Source organism: Trifolium pratense, linkage group LG5, assembly GCF_020283565.1.
Source record: "Trifolium pratense cultivar HEN17-A07 linkage group LG5, ARS_RC_1.1, whole genome shotgun sequence".
NCBI lineage: Eukaryota > Viridiplantae > Streptophyta > Magnoliopsida > Fabales > Fabaceae > Trifolium > Trifolium pratense.
In genome coordinates this window covers 54474263-54495767 of record NC_060063.1, presented here as the reverse complement: position 1 = coordinate 54495767, position 21505 = coordinate 54474263, and the positions used below count along the sequence as shown (strand labels likewise).

General features: G+C 34.6%; 3 protein-coding genes across 5 annotated transcripts; 1 reads left to right on the top strand and 2 right to left on the bottom strand.

Annotated features, from left to right (window-relative positions):
• Positions 1 to 3603: 3603 nt before the first annotated feature.
• On the bottom strand, positions 3604 to 7299 carry LOC123883239 (uncharacterized protein At2g37660, chloroplastic-like). The gene is made up of 9 exons (XM_045931981.1): positions 6794 to 7299; positions 5576 to 5688; positions 5426 to 5479; positions 5198 to 5282; positions 4933 to 5038; positions 4494 to 4580; positions 4261 to 4358; positions 4041 to 4150; positions 3604 to 3852 (listed from the first exon to the last, which is right to left on the bottom strand). The coding sequence occupies exons 1-9, from the start codon at positions 7068 to 7070 to the stop codon at positions 3787 to 3789; spliced, it is 996 nt and encodes a 331-aa protein (XP_045787937.1). The 5' UTR covers positions 7071 to 7299; the 3' UTR covers positions 3604 to 3786.
• A 2172-nt stretch (positions 7300 to 9471) lies between these two features.
• LOC123883238 (pre-mRNA-processing-splicing factor 8A-like) lies at positions 9472 to 20096 on the top strand. 3 transcript variants are annotated; one of them, XM_045931979.1, is made up of 7 exons: positions 9493 to 16588; positions 16767 to 16842; positions 18157 to 18297; positions 18448 to 18584; positions 18810 to 18973; positions 19129 to 19247; positions 19507 to 20095. In XM_045931979.1, the coding sequence occupies exon 1, from the start codon at positions 9573 to 9575 to the stop codon at positions 16557 to 16559; it is 6987 nt and encodes a 2328-aa protein (XP_045787935.1). In that variant the 5' UTR covers positions 9493 to 9572; the 3' UTR covers positions 16560 to 16588; positions 16767 to 16842; positions 18157 to 18297; positions 18448 to 18584; positions 18810 to 18973; positions 19129 to 19247; positions 19507 to 20095. The 3 variants fall into 3 exon arrangements, with proteins under 3 accessions (XP_045787934.1, XP_045787936.1, XP_045787935.1); XM_045931978.1 differs by having other exon boundaries at positions 9472 to 16588; positions 18448 to 18973; positions 19507 to 20096; XM_045931980.1 differs by lacking the exons at positions 18157 to 18297; positions 18448 to 18584; positions 18810 to 18973; positions 19129 to 19247; positions 19507 to 20095 and adding an exon at positions 16920 to 17222 and having other exon boundaries at positions 9472 to 16588.
• A 911-nt stretch (positions 20097 to 21007) lies between these two features.
• Positions 21008 to 21505, bottom strand: LOC123886908. The gene has a single exon (XM_045936180.1). The coding sequence runs from the start codon at positions 21503 to 21505 to the stop codon at positions 21008 to 21010; it is 498 nt and encodes a 165-aa protein (XP_045792136.1).

Here is a 21505-nt window from a genome sequence, read left to right as displayed (position 1 = left end):
TATTTAACAGTGGGATACTTATTTGCTAGTGCAAAATTTTCTATATATATGTGGTTATATAATTTTATTTTATTTCAATACTAGAGTGTCACAAACTCAACCACATTTTTGCACATGAATATAGCAGAATTACTAACACAAGTGGTAACTCAATAATAATATAAAATCCAATATATACAAAACTTTTCAATGGCAGATTTTTATAAGTGTTGGATTTCATCGTTAACCACATATTCTGCATTTAGAATTAAGGAGATTGCTAATTTTTACTTAACAATTTATAATATAAATCTCCTTATAACAAATAAAAATTCTCAAAAGAATTTTTATATATAAAGTAGCTATCATATAAAGAGTATGATGAACATATATAAAAAGGTTTATCATCATATGAGTGAGATTAAGTCTCTAGTATTATAAAATAGGATATGAGACTGTATATATAAAAAGTTTTAATAAATCACTCATAAAACTCAAATGCTACAATTATAGACACACACATTTGAGAAATAGTTTGGTTACACGCAGCGGAAATACACGAGATTTACATTTTATTATTATTGAGGGTATATGAGAAAATAGTCATTAACTTCCATAAGTGTTGAAAAATAACAATAGTTTGAAATATGTCAAGTATAGTGAAAATAGAAAAAATTGAATATCTCAAATGTACACTTTAAAACCATTTAAAATAATGACATAAAATAAATAGAATTTTTGTTGGTAGAGTTGTTAAGTATTTGAGATTTTGACATATTGCTTTTACAAAATGAGTTTACAAAAATATAGAATGATATGGAAGTATATAATAATTTATGAGAAAGGACTATAATTAATATCCTCAATATAAGTCTCTACGGTAGTTTTATGTCTAGAATTATGAAACAAATATATATGTTTCTTAGCTATAGTTAATTCGCATGTAGAATTTTCCTCACTTGACAAAGAATGGTATTTAAAATGGTTAGATATTTTTCTTACACCAAAGAAGGGATAATTATGTTAAGCAATGTCATACCGATAGGGTATGTCCATTACGTCACACAATACATAGTGAGGATTCTCCCACTTGATAGAGAATGATAGTTGAATTAAAAGTTTGAAAATATTTTAAATAAATATTCAACTATTTCTCTATCACATGATGATCGTGTTGAGTAACGTCACACCGATAGGGTTATGTCCGCCACTTAACAAAATCACGGGATAGATGGCAATCCAATTTTTATTTTTATTTTTAAATAAAGTTTAAATAATTCATTGATTAAAATTAGAATAATATTGGATTGCAAAATTAAGATAGTAGCTACATGCGCTATAATATATTTAGTGAAATTTCTTACTTATTGTAATATCATTCAAGGGTATTAAGGATAGTAAGTAAGAACTATAGCATTTCAATGTACGGTTTTTATGTCACAACATTTTAATAGTGACAGAGTATTTGAAATATAAGTATATAAAATTAAAGTACATTGAGTAATAACGAATATTATATTAACAACAACACACCGATAGGGTATAATTGTTGTCAGTATACTTTGCATAATTGTATCCACGATAGGTGAGATTACAATTATACAAATCATTAATGTTTATGCTTAAAAAGAATATGATAAAATAATATCATGCATAAACAATCTATTTAATTTACTCAATATTAGTCATATTAAAATAATAGAAAGACATGCTTAAAAGTATTTTAAATTAGCACATCATAAATATGACTTTAGAATTTATATACGAAAGAGTATGATAGCAAGAGTTATTATTTAAAATAAAAGTGTGTAAAATAGCTTTGTATTTTATCCAGAATAGAACTCTTAGAATAAGATTTTAAATACTCCCACTATAACTTAAATATAAATTTAAAATTGAGTATTATAGTAAGAAAACAATATATATACAATCATTATAGAGTTCTATTTAGAATTTCCTGGAAAAGGATTCCACTTTTATATTTATATAATTGCACAATAAGAGAAGAAGAAATAAATTTCTTCATATATGCAATAACCAGTAATGGGTCACAAGAGGTTAAAGAATTTGATAAAACTGTGACTAACCTCATAAAGTGTGACATTCATCCTTGTCTTTAGAGTCATTGGCCTTTGATGATTTTAATTTAATTATGTGACTTGAATTATATAATTGCATATAAGGAGAAAGTTGTTTATATATTATATACTCCTTTTATGAAAATATTAAATGTGCAATTATATATATAAAATGTAACTATTGTCCAGAATATTTTAAAATTTAGAACTCTCTAATCTTTTATTTCTCATCAATTAACTCCATTTAAAATTGAAAACTATTTTGGGAGTATTTAAAATAAAATTATTTTGAGAATTCTATTATGGACAATTGTGTATTTACTCTATTAGTTAAATTCTTCAATTCATATTATTTTAGCATAACGATCCAAATATTTATAGTTGACCAATTCTTTCAAATTCTTCTGTGATTTAATTATTGTGCTTCTTCTTCCTCTCCCCCGTTTCCTTCCAATAGCATTGAAGAGAACGCTGGAACCATGCCTCTTCCACACATGTTTTCCATTCATGTCCTTCGTTTCTAAGGTAGTACTCACCACGTGGAACCCAAATGTCACCAATATCATTCAAACATTATACCTTCTTACACCTGTTTTCACCACAAGTTTAATTAATATGTCATTTCAGCCTCCTCCCGATCGTAGTTGCAGGAATCGAACCGTCTCCCAGTGGCGTCTCCGAGTTTTTGGAGGCTCTGTGCGAAATATGGATAGTTGCAGGAATCGAACCGTCTCCCAGTGATGTCTCCGAGTTTTTGGAGACTCTATGCGAAATATGAAAGTGACCCTTTAATAAATAAAAAAACGTAATTGACTTTGGGAGAAAAAGAATGATGGGAATTGGGAACTATGTGAGTTGAATTGGGAAACACAATTAAAATAGTAAAATTGTGATTTTTAATTTCAAATTTTAGAAACCCTAACTTGTAAAATTTAGTTTTTACCTTTGTTTCAAATTTAATGAAATTTTTTAGAATAGAAGGAGCCAAGGAGGAGTAGCTTAACGCCGCCGGTGATGGTGACAGGTCGACGCTGGTGGTGAATTAATGGAGTTTTTGAGAATAGACGGATGAGTTAGTTTCTTGTTTTGATGTTTTGATTTTGGTCGTACATTACACGCTTCTCTTCTCTGCTGCTTTTTTTTTTCTTAGAAAAACGGGTTGGGCCTTACAATGTTCTAACATAAATAATTAATTTTTTCACCCCCTAACTTACTAACACTACAACCCTATAATTTTTTTTGTGGCCCTCATTTTTAAGAGACCTTGTGCCACGGCCCATGTCGCACATGGGTTTGGGCTGCCCCTGGTCCTCCCTACCAAGTTCAGCGCCAATCATCACTTAACCAACTAACGATTGGTTAAAATGGAAACCCCGATATGTCAATTCGAGTCATATCCAAAGTTGAAAAAATTTTCCTTCCACCCTTATATATACCAGTGATACTAGAATCTAGTTTTCATGTTGATGCTTCAATTTAATGGAAGAGGTAGGTCCTGGGAGGAAATAGAAATGGATTTTCAAATACACTGGTGAACTGGAGAACATAAAATTGAAAAGAAAACTTTTATTAGAATTTTAATTCTATTTTAAGCGAAGTTTTCAGGTGATAGAATGAAGAAGTATATATACAATAATTGTAAAACTGAAGCTCCTAATTATGATACTTATGAGACATATGATGATATGAATCGTTCTTTATGATATACAAGTTTTCATTATAAGTCTAGTTAGCTAGAGCGCGCGGCCTCAAATAATTCTCGCCACTTCTGAGTATCATTTCCGGGACCTTCACCCTGAAATAAATGCATTTTAGAATCAACAATCGAGTTATAAATATTTCCAGCATTTGATTTTTACACTAAATACGAATCACAATCTTAACAGTACCAAATAATTTAAGAAATTTACAGTTGTGATTCTATAATGTGACTTTCATCTCATATACTTAACACATCCATTTATATCATTATATATTATATACCTCGACAGAGCTAACTTCGTATATTTGATTTTCAGTGACTTCTAAGTCTAGTGCCTGTATACAGGCTTCAGCCACAACGATTCTACTGGCCTCTCCCACTAGTTTATCTCCTGAAAGCCGTCAAAAAATTTCTTACTATTTTATACAGTATAAACTATTTTGTATAAAAAAAAAGTATAAATTATCGTATAAAGTAATTTAATGAACATTATTCATATACCTTGACCTATAAGTACTGCTCGTCGTTGGCCGGCTGTTGCTTTGAGTAAAGTATTGAGATCATAAGATGTGTATGGTCCATCTGTCAACCTTCCAGGTCTAAAATGCATTTAAATATACCACATAAGGATATTTCGAGAATGAACGACGCATAATTCAAATCCTCCACCTTTGTATTTTAGTTACGAACGTGATAAAAAAAAAGGTATAAAACATGCAACATTTTCATCTTACCTAATTATGGTATATGGAAAGCCAGAATTCTGAAGAAATTCCTCGCCCATCTTCTTATACTTCAAGACACCAAATAGGTTCATAATGCTACGTCAAAAATAAACATTAACAAGTCAATGAGAAAACTTTTAGGGAAGTCCATTAACCAACAGACTTAACTTAGTATTCATTTAGTGTTACACTGAAATAGTAATTAACATAGTTTTCAATTAGTGTTATACATAATGAAACCAAATCTTGAATCAAGAAAGGCCAATAAAAACTAGTAAATGAATTAAATAATCATACAATTATCAGTTAATTCCAAAATTTCAGCTAATTCTTCTGCTAGTGTTATACTTGATGGTGAAATAAAGAGAGTTTATAAATGATAATGGATGGGTTAAACTAATGTCTTAAAGTTCAAATTAAGAAAGAACTAATTATTAGGTATACTTACTTCCATGGCAATTCATTACACTTTGTCACACCTATTGATGACACAAGAACAACTCTCTTCACCGACGAAGGCAACACGGATATTAGATTCTTCACTCCCACCCAATCTTCAAATAAATACAAATAGTCAAAATCGAAATATTGAGAAGTGTTTAAAAAGTTGATGATTAAGGAATTTTCCACACATGAATCTTCACCTAATTAATCAATTTCAATTTAGCTATGAAACCAAACGCATCAACATATATGTATAATGTGATTCTTACCAACTCTTTCTGGTGTATTTTCATCATCCCACCGCCTCGAAGGAAAAGCCGTTGTTCCAGTGCAGCAAATCACATGAGTGACTCCCTATGGAGAAAAGCAAAGAGAAAAAGAAACGCAAATTATTACTATACATTCTCTTGGTTGAATGAAATGATGAATCAAATAAAAATAATACCGACGAAACAAGTATCAGTCAGGCATTGGTTAAGTACTTTAAAAGAGCTTACTTCAAATATAGATGGATCCAAATCACCCTCCTTCCTTGTGTCTCCTTTGAATACCTGTCATATTCAAGAACTCTATATATTGAGCCAAAATTTCTGCAAAAACTCCTTAAACCAAAAAGTCCTAGATTTGTTCACCAAACAGTAATATACCTGCAATCTCTCCTCATCTTGTTCACCAAACAGTGCTTTAGCTTTCTCAAGATCCCTAAGAATCAATCGCGACTTAATATTCCGTTGAAGCAGTGATGCTGTAACTAGCTGCCCTGAATATTTAGTAAATCAAGTCAATAGGTTCACAAACTTCCCCAATCAAAACCATTGGCATGGATTATGTATGCACTTCCACATTTTACAGTTCTAATCTCAATGCATAAAAGATGAGAGAAAATGCGTGAATCAGATGCCGCAAAGGTTGTTACTACTATTCACCGACAATATTAAGTTGACTCTATTTTTATTTTTTTTGGTTTACAATGAGCTGGGGATCGAACCCAGGACCTAAGTTGACTCTATTTTAGATTAGGTAGTATAACTCGCATGTCCTTGGATCGTAACTAGGCTCAAATACCATATGAAAGTAAACAATCAGAAAAAAAAAGTGTGAATCAGATCACAACTGAATTATTGAATAACGAGTGAAATACTCAAATACATGTTATTTACGAGCGCAAAAGGAGAACTAAAACTTACAAACTGAAACAAATATCTAACTAACTGTAACTAACTATTAACTACACTGATATAACACATAGTCAACTTAATAAACAACAACCAGCAAAGTATTTCTTTAATGGTAAAAAAGTCAACAACTATTAAGGGCCTGTTTCTGTTTGGATTAACTTATTTGAGTTTATCTATTGACATAAGTACTAGTGTGAAAACTTGTAAAAACAGCTTATTTTCATAAACTCTAAGATAACTTATGAAAACAACTTATAACTTATACAAAAACAATTTAACTTTATCTTATCTTCTGTTATAAAAACAACTTATAATCACTTATCGTCATAAGCACTTATGCTAGCATAAGCCACAAATTATGAAAACAACTTATAACTTATACAAAAACATTTAACTTTATTTTATCTTCTGTCATAGAAACAACTTATACATAATCGCTTATCATGATAAGCACTTATGCTATAAGCCACAAATTATGAAAACAACTTATAACTTATACAAAAACAATTTAACTTCATTTTATCTTTTGTTATAAAAACAACTTATACATAATCACTTATCATGATAACCACTTATACTAGCATAAGCTATAAATTAAGCTGTTTATCCAAACATGGGCTAAAGCTAATCCAACTTTGAATTACAGAAATAAGTTAAATGAAAGAAGAAGAATGGAACAATGTTTACCAACACCTCCTGAGGCACCAAGAACAAGGACCAGTTTGGAAGATGATGATGAGGGAGTGTTTTGTTTATCCTGAGTAAGAGGTTTTTGTGAGTCTGTAGAAACAGCTTTTGCATAAACGCGCTTATTATAATTAGAAGTCTGTTTGGAAGAAGAAGAAAAAGAAAGGGATATTTGGTTATTATTATTATTATTATTAGGGAGTTTGGTGATGAAAAGTTGAGAAGAAGAAAGAGAATGAAACTGAAGGAAAGTGGAAGCAGCACTTGTAGAAGCCATTATTATTCATTACAGATTATTACAACACGAACATACTCTATACAGGACACACTCAACTACAACCTCAATTAGGCACCACAAGTTTTTCTTTTTTCTTTTCCTTCATATTCATTTTCATTCATATAATTAATTACAACCTCAAAAAATCTTTTTTTGTGAGGAAAGAGTGAGACTTTAGTACAGTACTAATATTTTTCTTTTTGTGAGAATATCTTTGTGAGAATTCTACAACGATAGGAAGTTTTAGGGAGGTATAAGATGATTTGGTGGTCGACGGTGGATGTGTGATAATTCTTATTTTATTTTTTTTATCAATTGTTAGTTAGTTTAGTGATGATCGATGCTAAATTTGGTAGGGAGGACCACGATTTAATTTCCTCACAACTGCAATTGGAGAGGATTGGAACCACTTGACGTGAGAACTGACCCCCGAACAAGATTAAATTGGGGTGAAAACAAAAAAAAAAGTAAGAAAGTTTAACTAAAAATAGTAAAATTTATTTTAAATTTATCTTTTTATAAATTAAAAAAGTGATTTCAATAACCTAAATATTTATTAGAAATTTAACTTGAATAAAAATCATATCTTTTTTTAAAAAAAGCTATCTCTAAAAAATTATTTTTATGAAAAGCTATTTAAAATAGCTTTTTTTTAGAGATTTATTTAAAATTTTATGATCCAACAATTTTGTAACAAAATAATGAAATACTTAATAAACAACCAACAAAACATTTCTTTAATAATAAAAAATTGACAACCAATAAGGGTTTATTTGAATTGACTTATTTGAATTTATATATTTGCACAAGTATTCGTGCAATTGTCTTAGAGAATTTATAAAACCAACTTATGACATGTTCATAAATTATTTTCAAATTATTTCCATAAACTCTTCAAGATAGCTTATGAAAACAACTCATAATTATAAAAAAAAACTTTATTTTGGGTATATTTTGATAAACAACTTATTTGCAGTTTATAGCACAAGTGCTTGTGTATAAATTTGCAAGACCTATCTTTATAGCAAAAGACAAAATAAAGATAAATTGTTTTTATATATACTACTATTCAAAATTAAGCAATCCAAATTAAACTTTTTATTCAAATATGGCCTGAAACTAATCCAAAATCGAACTAATCACTTGATTAGCTAACAACAAGTTTAACTTCAGAAAATAATTTATCTTTTCAACTTTGAATTACATAAATAAGTAATCCGAAAGAAGAAAAATGGAACAATGTTTACCAACACCTCCCGAAGCTTTTCAGGAAGATGTTCTAACTCTCATGTGCATGTCCAACAAGGTTTTAGTGGAGATGTGGTGTCTCCCTTTCGTATGATCATTGAACATTGACCTCATTGATTCACCCAAGCTCCCCAACAAATTCAAACTCAATAATCTTCGAACTCACTTGGCAAGCGTGAAGACATTGTCATCATTTGAACCAACTCTAGCAACAACCATTTCCACCAACGGTGCTAAATCGTTCTTAATCACAAATTGTGTCACCCAATTAACACAAACTACTTCAACTCCATAAGTGCTCTCCATATTTCTTCGTAGAGAGAATTACACGAAACCAATACTTCAGATGAACCCTTTCATTAATAGCAGAAGATCGAATCTCTGAACCGCCTTCTTAGATCCTTCGACGTCCTAACCCTTTACTACTGGACTACAAACTTATATTTGAGATAGTAGTTTATAAACAATTTAATTTTATCCAAACATATATTCCATCTTCTTTGGAACTCCAATTTTTCCACTAAATTTTAGTATTTTTTAGGTTCAAGAATAAATCAAATTTTTTATACAAATTATTTGATTTACTTTAGTCAAGTTTTAAAAAATAATATTGGGCCCGTTTGGATTAGCTTATTTTTGAGCTTATGCAAACAACTTATGCGATTTTTATATATTATTATAAGTTTGTCAAGGTAGTTTATGATAAAATAGCTTATAAAAATACAATTTTTACTAGTGTGAACTTATAAAATACCATAAAACCTAATTTATATTGCATAAGTTATTTGTATAACCTCAAAAATAAGATAATCCAAATAAGAGCTTATTTGATTTACTCTAATTATTAACAATGTCAGTTCATAAAAAAAAATTAACAATGTCGATGATTTTTATTTTTACAAAAATAATGTTTTCTTTTGACGCAAGAAAAAAATAATGTTTTTAAAAGATAACAAATCTTCCAACAAAAGATAAATAAAGATCAAATCTTTTTTTTTTTTTTTGGTATAAAGATCAAATCTTTTTACTTGACCAAAAAAAAATATCAAATCTTTTTACTTGACCAAAAAACAAAAATATCAAATCTTTTTCTTTTTCTTTTTCATCAAGATTAGTCGCCTATAAATAACAAATCATACCCTCATATTTTCTCATTCAATTCAACTATCGTTCCCTTTCTATTCTTTCACTCATAAACCCTAAACCCTAATTTTCTTCATTCAATCCAATTTCAATCTCCGATAACCGTTCAACATGTCAACGGTGGCCGGAACTACTGTTCCTCCGCCACCTCCGTCTCCAACGGTGGCCGATTCGGAAGCACGGCTCGAAGAAAAGGCTAGAAAGTGGCAAAAGATGAACTCGAAGCGTTACAGCGATAATCGAAAATTCGGATTCGTTGAACCTCAGAAAGAAGATATGCCACCTGAACATATAAGAAAAATCATCAAAGATCATGGTGATGTTTCTTCAAAGAAATTTCGTCATGATAAGCGTGTTTATCTTGGTGCTTTGAAATTCATACCTCATGCTGTATACAAGCTGCTTGAGAATATGCCAATGCCATGGGAACAAGTTCGTGATGTGAATGTTTTGTATCATGTTTCTGGTGCTATTACATTTGTGAATGAAACACCTATGGTGATTGAACCTGTTTATCTTGCTCAATGGGCTACAATGTGGATCATGATGAGAAGAGAGAAAAGGGATAGGAGAAATTTCAAGAGAATGAGGTTTCCACCTTTTGATGATGAAGAGCCTATACTTGATTATGGTGATAATCTTTTAGATGTTGATCCGTTGGAAGCGATTCAGCTCGAGCTTGATGAAGAAGAGGATTCTGCTGTTTGTGATTGGTTTTATGATCATAAGCCACTTATGAAAACTAAGTTTGTGAATGGTTCGAGTTATCGAAATTGGTGTCTTTCGGTTCCGGTTATGGAAACATTGCATCGGCTTGGTGGGCAGCTTTTGTCTGATCTGAGTGATAGGAATTATTTCTATTTGTTTGAAAAAGAGTCCTTTTTTACTGCTAAGGCTTTGAATGTTTGTATACCTGGTGGGCCGAAATTCGAGCCTTTGTATCGTGACATGGAGAAAGGAGAGGAAGATTGGAATGAGTTTAATGATATTAACAAGCTTATTATAAGGTCGCCGCTTCGGACAGAGTATAGGGTTGCTTTTCCTTATCTTTATAACAACAGGCCTCGGAATGTGAGGCTTTGTGTTTACCATACTCCTATGGTTATGTACATAAAATCTGAAGATCCTGACCTACCTGCATTTTATTATGATCCCTTGATACACCCAATAAGTAGTGCTAACAAGCGGTACGAGAAGGAAATCGATGATGATGACTGGGTCTTGCCAGATGGTGTGGAACCTTTTCTTAAAGATGTTGAGCTTTATACTGACACCACGGCTGCTGGAATCTCGTTGCTGTTTGCTCCTCGTCCTTTTAACATGAGGTCTGGCCGCATGAGGCGTGCCGAAGATATTCCTCTTGTGGCAGAATGGTACAAGGAGCACTGTCCTTCATCTTATCCGGTTAAAGTTCGCGTTAGTTATCAAAAGTTGCTCAAGTGTTTTGTGTTGAATGAGCTGCATCATAGACCTCCTAAGGCTCAAAAGAAGAAGCACTTATTGAGATCACTTCAAGCGACAAAGTTTTTCCAGACCACAAAACTTGACTGGGTTGAAGCAGGTCTTCAAGTTTGTCGGCAGGGGTACAACATGTTGAACCTGTTAATACAAAGGAAAAATTTGAACTACCTTCACCTTGATTATAATTTTAACTTGAAGCCTGTCAAAACCTTGACCACAAAAGAGCGTAAAAAATCACGATTTGGTAATGCTTTTCACCTCTGTCGTGAGGTCCTTCGTTTGACGAAACTTGTGGTGGATGCCAATGTTCAGTTCCGTTTAGGTAATGTTGATGCTTTCCAGCTGGCGGATGGCCTCCAATATATTTTCTCTCATGTTGGTCAATTGACCGGTATGTATAGGTACAAGTATAGGCTTATGCGGCAAATAAGAATGTCGAAAGACTTGAAGCACTTGATTTACTACCGTTTTAACACGGGTCCTGTTGGCAAGGGACCGGGTTGTGGGTTTTGGGCACCGATGTGGAGGGTTTGGTTATTCTTTCTTCGTGGTATTGTTCCCCTTCTTGAACGATGGCTTGGGAATTTACTGGCAAGACAGTTTGAGGGACGCCACTCTAAAGGAGTGGCGAAGACCGTCACTAAGCAGCGTGTTGAGAGCCATTATGACTTAGAGCTTCGGGCTGCTGTTATGCATGATGTGGTTGATGCCATGCCTGAAGGTATAAAGCAGAATAAGGCAAAAATTATATTGCAGCATTTGAGTGAAGCTTGGCGCTGCTGGAAGGCAAATATTCCTTGGAAGGTTCCTGATATGCCTGTTCCGGTCGAGGACATGATCCATCGGTATGTGAAATCAAAAGCAGATTGGTGGACAAATGTTGCTCATTATAATCGTGAGCGTATAAGAAGAGGTGCAACTGTTGATAAAACTGTTTGTCGCAAGAATCATGGAAGATTGACACGTCTTTGGCTGAAGGCAGAGCAGGAGCGCCAACACAATTATATGAAAGATGGTCCATATGTTACTCCTGAAGAAGCTGTTGCTATCTATACAACTACTGTCCACTGGTTGGAATCTAGGAAGTTCTCCCATATTCCATTTCCACCTCTATCATACAAGCATGATACAAAGTTGCTTATTCTTGCACTTGAGAGATTGAAGGAATCCTACAGCGTTACAGCAAGATTAAATCAACTGCAAAGAGAAGAGCTGGGGCTGATCGAACAAGCTTATGACAATCCACACGAGGCATTATCACGAATTAAGCGACACCTCCTCACCCAACGTGCCTTCAAAGAAGTTGGAATAGAGTTCATGGATTTATATAGCTACTGCGTTCCGGTTTACGAAATAGAGCCACTTGAGAAAATTACAGATGCATATCTTGATCAATATCTGTGGTATGAAGGCGACAAGCGTCATCTCTTTCCCAACTGGATCAAGCCAGCAGATTTAGAGCCACCACCTCTTTTAGTTTACAAATGGTGTCAAGGTATAAACAATTTGCAAGGTATTTGGGACACCGGCAATGGTGAGTGTGTTGTAATGCTGCAGACTAAGTTCGAGAAGTTTTTCGAGAAGATTGATCTGACAATTTTAAATCGGCTTCTTCGTTTAGTTTTGGACCACAACATTGCAGATTATGTCACTGCAAAAAACAATGTTGTGTTGTCATATAAGGACATGAGCCACACAAATTCATATGGTCTAATACGTGGATTACAATTTGCGTCATTTGTTGCTCAATATTATGGCCTAGTACTGGATCTTTTGTTTCTTGGATTGACTCGAGCAAGCGAGATTGCTGGTTCACCACAGATGCCTAACGAGTTCAATACTTATTGGGACACAGAAGTTGAGACCAAGCATCCAATAAGGTTGTATTCTCGGTACATAGACCGAGTCCACATATTATTTCGCTTTACTCACGAGGAGGCTCGGGATCTCATTCAACGATATCTCACCGAGCACCCTGATCCTAACAATGAGAACATGGTGGGTTACAATAATAAGAAGTGCTGGCCAAGAGATGCAAGAATGAGGCTCATGAAGCATGACGTCAATCTTGGGAGGAGTATCTTTTGGGATATGAAAAATCGTCTTCCTCGAAGTATCACAACTTTGGAATGGGAAAATAGCTTTGTTTCTGTTTACAGCAAAGATAATCCAAATTTGCTTTTTAGCATGTGTGGATTTGAAGTGAGGATACTTCCGAAAATTAGAATGATTCAAGAAGGATTCAGCAACACAGGAGACGGTGTTTGGAATCTCCAAAATGAACAGACAAAAGAAAAGACCGCTGTTGCTTTCTTAAGAGTTGAGGATGAACATATAAAAATGTTTGAGAATCGTGTGAGGCAGATTCTTATGTCATCGGGTTCTACTACATTCACCAAAGTTGTCAACAAGTGGAATACTGCTTTGATAGGACTCATGACATACTTCCGAGAGGCAACTGTGCATACTAAAGAGCTCTTGGATTTACTTGTTAAATGTGAAAATAAAATTCAAACTCGTATCAAGATTGGACTTAACTCAAAAATGCCAAGCCGGTTTCCGCCTGTCATTTTCTACTCGCCCAAGGAAATTGGAGGACTTGGAATGTTGTCGATGGGTCACATTTTGATTCCACAAAGTGATCTACGACACAATCAGCAGACAGATGTTGGTGTAACCCATTTTAGAAGCGGGATGACTCATGAGGAGGACCAGTTGATTCCCAATCTTTATCGCTATATACAGCCTTGGGAAAGTGAGTTTATTGATTCACAGTGCGTCTGGGCTGAATATGCATTAAAAAGGCAGGAAGCACAAGCACAAAATAGGCGCTTGACCCTTGAGGACTTAGAAGACTCATGGGACAAAGGAATACCACGTATTAACACTTTGTTCCAGAAGGATAGACACACGTTGGCTTATGATAAAGGATGGAGGGTGCGTGCAGACTTCAAGCAGTATCAAGTTTTCAAACAAAACCCCTTTTGGTGGACACACCAGAGGCACGATGGGAAGTTGTGGAACTTGAATAATTACCGAACTGATGTTATTCAAGCCCTTGGAGGAGTGGAAGGAATTCTTGAGCATACATTATTCAAAGGAACATATTTTCCAACTTGGGAAGGTCTCTTTTGGGAAAAGGCATCAGGTTTTGAGGAATCTATGAAGTATAAGAAACTCACCAATGCTCAGAGATCTGGTCTCAATCAGATACCGAATCGTAGATTTACTCTTTGGTGGTCACCAACCATTAACCGAGCTAATGTTTATGTTGGTTTCCAAGTTCAGCTAGATCTGACTGGTATTTTCATGCACGGGAAAATTCCAACTTTGAAGATATCTCTTATTCAGATATTTAGAGCACACTTGTGGCAGAAGATCCATGAGAGTGTTGTCATGGATCTCTGTCAGGTTTTGGATCAAGAGTTGGATGCTTTGGAGATTGAAACTGTCCAGAAGGAAACAATCCATCCTAGGAAGAGTTACAAAATGAACAGTTCTTGTGCGGACATCCTTCTCTTTGCTGCCCACAAATGGCCAATGTCAAAGCCTAGTCTTGTAGCTGAATCTAAGGATGTTTTTGATCAGAAGGCAAGCAATAAGTATTGGATTGATGTCCAGCTTCGATGGGGTGATTATGATTCTCACGATATTGAGCGTTACACTCGGGCCAAATTTATGGATTACACGACAGATAATATGTCTATATACCCATCTCCTACTGGGGTTATGATTGGCATTGATTTGGCATATAACTTGCATTCTGCATTTGGAAACTGGTTCCCTGGATCAAAGCCACTACTTCAGCAGGCCATGAATAAGATTATGAAGTCAAATCCTGCATTGTATGTTTTGAGGGAACGAATCAGGAAAGGTCTGCAGTTGTACTCTTCTGAGCCCACGGAACCATATTTATCTTCCCAAAACTATGGAGAGATATTCAGCAACCAAATCACTTGGTTTGTTGATGACACTAATGTGTATCGTGTTACAATTCATAAGACTTTTGAAGGAAATCTTACAACAAAACCCATCAATGGTGTCGTTTTTATTTTCAATCCAAGGACCGGGCAGTTGTTTCTTAAGGTTATTCATACGAGTGTATGGGCTGGTCAGAAGCGTCTCGGTCAACTGGCGAAGTGGAAAACAGCAGAAGAAGTTGCAGCTCTTGTAAGGTCTCTGCCTGTAGAAGAACAGCCAAAGCAAGTTATTGTTACTCGTAAAGGAATGTTGGACCCATTGGAGGTTCACTTGCTGGATTTCCCCAATATTGTTATCAAAGGAAGTGAGCTGCAGCTTCCTTTCCAAGCATGTTTGAAAATTGAAAAATTTGGGGATCTTATTTTGAAGGCTACAGAACCACAAATGGTTTTGTTCAACATTTATGATGACTGGCTGAAGAGCATTTCCTCATACACTGCATTCTCCAGGCTGATTCTTATTCTGCGTGCACTTCATTTGAATAATGAAAAGGCAAAGATGTTACTGAAGCCTGACAAAACTATCGTCACTGAACCTCATCACATCTGGCCTTCACTAAGTGATGACCAGTGGATGAAGGTGGAGGTTGCATTAAGAGATCTTATACTTTCTGATTATGCAAAGAAAAACAATGTGAATACTTCAGCTTTGACTCAGTCTGAGATTCGTGATATTATACTTGGAGCTGAGATTACCCCACCTTCACAACAGCGGCAACAGATTGCAGAGATTGAAAAACAGGCGCATGAAGCAAATCAGGTGACAGCTGTAACGACAAGGACCACAAATGTTTCCGGTGAAGAACTGATAGTAACCACCACTAGTCCCTATGAGCAAGCTGCTTTTGGTTCGAAGACTGATTGGCGTGTCAGAGCAATATCAACCACGAATTTATACCTTCGAGTAAACCATATATATGTGAATTCTGAGGATATAAAGGAAACAGGGTATACCTATATCATGCCAAAGAACGTTTTGAAAAAGTTTATATGCATATCTGATCTTCGAACACAGATTTCTGGGTACTTGTATGGTACAAGTCCTCCGGACAATCCTCAGGTCAAGGAAATCCGGTGCATTGTGATGCCACCGCAATGGGGGACTCATCAACAAGTCCATCTTCCATCAGCTCTCCCAGAACATGATTTCTTGAATGATTTGGAGCCTTTGGGGTGGATGCATACTCAACCAAATGAACTTCCCCAGTTGTCGCCTCAGGACCTCACTTCACATGCTAAGGTCCTAGAGAACAATAAACAATGGGATGGGGAGAAATGTATTATCTTGACTTGCAGTTTTACTCCAGGTTCCTGTTCTTTAACTGCATATAAACTAACTCCATCTGGTTATGAATGGGGACGTGTTAACAAGGATACAGGAAGCAACCCACATGGTTACCTTCCCACTCATTATGAGAAGGTTCAGATGCTCCTCAGTGATCGCTTCCTTGGTTTCTACATGATTCCGGATACTGGTCTGTGGAATTACAACTTCATGGGAGTGAGGCACGCATCAGGGATGAAGTATGGAGTGAAGCTTGGGACACCTAGAGAGTATTACCACGAAGATCATAGACCAACCCATTTCTTAGAGTTCAGCAATATGGAGGAAGTGAAGACAATGGCTGAGGGGGATCGAGAGGATATGTTCTCTTAGAGTGTGTTTAGATAGAGGATTTTAACGAGGTACAATATTTTTTTGAAGGAATTAAAATGATTTGTCATAGTTGTAGCACTATTCTTCTTCTCCCTCTATCAAAGTTTTAGTTGTAGCATTGTTGCAATATTTAACTGCGTTCTGTAAATTTTTATTGTGTATTATAATTTATTTTTGAATTTGTGTTTCTTTATTGTGTTTGTGCAGAGATCAAAGACTTGAAGCTTTCTTAACTATTTAGAAAATGTCATTGATGAGGTCACCTCTATTTTCGCAATTGCTGGTATGTGGTATGTTTGTGTATTGGTTTTGTGCTCTGAAATTTATTAGTGTAACATTGTGATAGAAATACTAATGCAGAAGTGGGCTTGGAAGAGTTTGGGCCTAAGCCAAGAGTGTGGAAATTCTATGCTAGGAAAAAGACAAAAGTAAAGAATAATGACGTGGCTAAGAAGTTGGTTATATAAAGGGTGTCAATGATTGAATAGAATCATCTAGGAAATCAGTATTTGAGGTGGGGTCACTAGTGATAGTGATTGGAAGCAAGCTGTGCGCTGCTTAGGGCTGCTAGTCTGTACTAGTAGTTTGTTATTTCCTTTTCTGCAAATTCCTTGTACTTGAACCTTCTATTCCATATTAATACAAATAAATATTTCTTTCTCAGTTTATTTCATCTTTAAAAGTTCTGTTACTTACCTGATTACATATTAGATCCATCACATTGCCACTGCTTATATTCGATTTCAAAGATTGATTGATAAACTCAGTCAAATATAGCTACCAAGTAAATAACAATAATGGAAGGGTGAATTTTCATTTCCTCTTCAAGCTTCTGTGTGTGAAGTTTCAGCTTTAGAACATGTTAAAAAAAAACACTTACAACGAGTACTTTTTGAATCAAAACATTGTAGCTCCAGCCTTAAAATCTGTTAAACTTGCTTGCAATGTGTTTTATGCTTGCTGGAATAGAGTACCTCAATGAATGACAATTAGCTATATTTTTTATATACACTCTTTTTTAGGAAGTTTTATTTGCATATGTAAATCAAAGTTTATCTGGTTTATCTAGTGGGTCTAATTCAAACACTAAATCGACAGGGGCTGCAAATTACTAACTCATTTTCAACAATTATAAATTTGATATTCAATTATCTGCATGAGCGAAAAGCTTTATCCCTCAGAGCTGTTTTTAATTTATCACTTGTTCTTGTTTCCATGACTTACTGAACACAATTTATCTAGTAGTCGTTATTTGTAGCATATAGTGTTAGTATACAGTCTACTTGTTGATTAGTCATGACAAGATAGAAGCATATGTAACTAGATTGGTATGGTCTAAGCTAGGGCGCTAGGCAGTGATAAGGTTGTGCTTACTTGATAACTAATGGCAGTTTGGGATGATAAAATCCTCCACTGAGTAGTTTATGACGCTAAATTTGCCTTTGTTCTTGAATATATTTTGGAATATGTTAAACTTGTTTAATTTTTGTTGTTGATTTATTGAATCTATCTAGTTAGGATTGCTATTTCTATTTTTTACGAATTCATCGTTTCAGACTTGGAACTTAGATGCCTTTTATTTTTGCCAACGGTGCAGATTTGTTCGGACTGGTTTCAACTTTCAAGGATGTGTCAATGGTTTAGAATTGTGCAGCACCTATGTAGAGATGCCTTTATTTTGGTTACTAAATCTGGATATAAGTTGTCATTTGTGTTACTCGCACTCCTCGGATAGTAGGTATGTTTGCATCTACGTCTTGTATACCTTTGGATTCTTGTTTCTGTATAAATTAACTTTTCCCATTTCTAATATTGTATCATGGTTAGTTTTTGGAGATTAATACATCTAAGGTAGTGACTAACCGGTTTTCTATACCTCTGTATGTAGTGGTGAAGATGTTTGATCACGTCTGGATCCTTGTGGTGTTGGGTATTTCCATTTCAGATTAATTTACAGAGGGGCGTTGGATTTGGCGGCTGTTTTGGTAACAATGAGCAGGAATTACCGCATCCTAGTGATTATGTGTATGTGCTAGATTTACCGGTTTTGCTCAGCTGGGTTGATTATTACATAGTCACGGCACATTGAGAATGTCTCAATTATTGTTACAGTGAACTGTTAGCAACACTTGTGAAATTTGTACAGGGGAGTATGGCAATGGCAAATACTTAGATAAATAAATTTCTGAGTTTGTTTTGTTTTTTAAGTAATAAATGTACAATTAATTTTTGAATTTTTTATTTCACTAGAATAATGGTCTCTATTCCACTAAGGAGGAATGACAGAAATGGTCTCTATTCCATTAACGAGGAATGACACAACTCAGAAATGTTTTCTATTCACAATTCATATTTCTCCAAATATGGATATAGGTTGTTATTTGTGTTACTGACACTCCTCACTTGGATAGTAGGTATGTTTGCATCGATGTTTTGTATACCGGTGGATTTTTGCTGCTATATAAAATAACTTTTCCAATTTCTAATATTTTAGCGTGGCTGGGTTGATTTGTTTGGAGATTAATACATCTAGTAGTGACTAAGTTTTGTATACACCTCTGTAATGTAGTGTTGAAGATGTTTGATCACGGATGGATCCTTAATTATGGAGCAGTGGTGGATGCGGTGTTGGATTCGATGGCTGTTTTGGTAACAATGAGCAGGAATTACCGCGCCCTTTGATTATGTGTATGTGTATGTGCTAAGTTTACAGGTTTTTCTCAGCTAGGGTGTGTATTACATAGTCACTGCACATTGAGAATATCACAACTATTGTTATGTTTGTTACAGTGAACTGTTAGCAACAATTACAAATAATCAGTAAAAAACTTAAAATGGAATGAGCCACTTACCTCACTGTTTATTGTAATTTTTACAGTACTTCCTAAAACATTCTAAAATAAAACATTTGATGATAAGTACCATTGATATTTGCTTCATTATGCAGTAAAAAACATGGGGTGTTTGTGGTTGCTATTGTTTATTTCTTGCAAGAGATCTTGGTCTTGCTCATTTCATCCTTGGAGTTGATTCAAAATATGGTCTCTTTATTCAATACCCCATCATGTTTGCCATCCTAAGGTGGCTTTATTTCTCATCTGTTTTACATAATTCAGCTTTGGAGAATTTTATCAAATTTGGCAATGGGGGTGGGGTGGTAAGGTTCATAGATAGAGGTTTAGTGTCATTTGGTTCGCGTGCATTTGGGTTATTTGGCGAAATCGAAATAATGTGATTTTCAGGAATGATGGAGGAAGCGCATATTTATGGCTCGAAGAAATCCAACTTTTGTCTTGGAAGTGGCTAAGAAGCAAAGTGACAGGATTCAATTATGCCCTTAACTAATGGGTCTCAAATCCAAAAGTGTGTTTAGGTTGTTGACTTGCAGGTCTGCTGCTGTATCTTTGGTATGCAGTCTTCGTGGTGTGCTCAGTTTAGGAGTGGTTTGTTTTATTTCTTGTATGATTTGTGTAAGGGGTTGTTGTATTTTTGGACCGTGTAAATTAGGCATGTTTTATGCCTATTTCAATTCAATTATTATTTCTTTTGGCTTTTCAAAAAAAAAAACAACTTAATCAATTAATGCACATAGCTAGTAGAGTCACACCTTAATTAGGAGAATAGAAATGGAAATAATGATATTAGCTTGTTTCTCTGATTTGTTTGAATCTCTAACCCCCATTTAATCATCAAAATGACAAGTGAAAAATGTATGCAAGGAAAAGAAATAGAAAAAATTGCAAGGAAAATAATTTTGCAGGGACTAAAAACAAACAATTCTATGTTTTCAAGGACTTAAATAAAAATTAAAATTATAGAGACTAAAAACAAAAAATAATATAGTTGCAGAACTAATCATAGTTCAACATTTTTTTTCTATTACATTTCTCACTTAATTTATCATTCAATGAGTACATATAATGCCATACCACAATCTAAATCCTTCATTCCCCTTCATGTTTCTTTAGAATCACTATTCAAAGACATATATTTCATGTTGGTGTGGATTCTTCCCTTGGCACTTTGCCCCTTTTCTACACTATGGCCATGGTTTGTGATGCCTCATTGAACCACTCATCTAATTTATCTCACTATGACCTAGTTATCTTATCTCATGGATGCATGACCAATTAACTCCTACAATCAAAGGCGTTGTCCCGAGGTATGAGTTGGAACGCTGAAGAAGTATTATAAAGGAGGTTTAGAGTTCTTATCTGCTAACAAACTTCTCGTTCCCCTAATAAATTAACCGCTAACATTTTTCTATAGAAAATAAAAGGAAAAACCTAATTCCTACAATATGATCTCAGTGAAAATTACTACTACTTCTCATTATGTATCATGTATGCATCAATTCAACTAAATGTACATCATAAACACTTGTGTTCAACCATGCATGCATACAATCCATTAAGCCTTTTTTATAATGACATATTACTATCTCTAGACTAGTGCTCAACCATTACCAATGTTGGTTTTTCTTGTTCTTCCTTGGACTCATGATCTTCATTATGATGGTGTTCTTCGCCGCCACCACCAATTCCATTCCCCATCTCCACAACCGCACCGAATTGAACATGACGCTCTCCACCACCAGGGGAATGAACAGGTGATTTTGCACCAGAAGGGCTGGTAACAACAGGAGGAACATCTGTTTGTGTAGCTTTTGGTGTCCAAATTGCAGGATTATTACCGCTACGATTGTTATTATTATGGTGTTCATCAGATTTGACATGAAGAGGCCTAATGCATCTATATATAAATATGAGAAACCAAGATAGCCATGGAATTGCTACTAATGTCATGCCTGCATAGAGATACTCCGGTACAGCTTCGGAATCCGGTAGGAATATGTATATGCAAAGGAAGATTCCTCCTCCAATTGTGCATGCAAAGAAAAAAGTAGAGATGACATATATTCTAACATCTCCTTTTCTATCTCCCAT

Bases quoted from the DNA above. Each gene is read 5' to 3' on its own strand.
- LOC123883239 (XM_045931981.1), bottom strand. From the start codon at position 7,070: ATGGCTTCTACAAGTGCTGCTTCCACTTTCCTTCAGTTTCATTCTCTT. The intron at 5,689-6,793 runs GTAAACATTGTT...CTAAATATTCAG, and splicing joins TGGTGCCTCAGGAGGTGTTG to GGCAGCTAGTTACAGCATCA. The intron at 4,359-4,493 runs GTAAGATGAAAA...AATGCATTTTAG, and splicing joins TTTCCATATACCATAATTAG to ACCTGGAAGGTTGACAGATG.
- LOC123883238 (XM_045931978.1), top strand. From the start codon at position 9,573: ATGTCAACGGTGGCCGGAACTACTGTTCCTCCGCCACCTCCGTCTCCA.
- LOC123886908 (XM_045936180.1), bottom strand. From the start codon at position 21,505: ATGGGAGATAGAAAAGGAGATGTTAGAATATATGTCATCTCTACTTTT.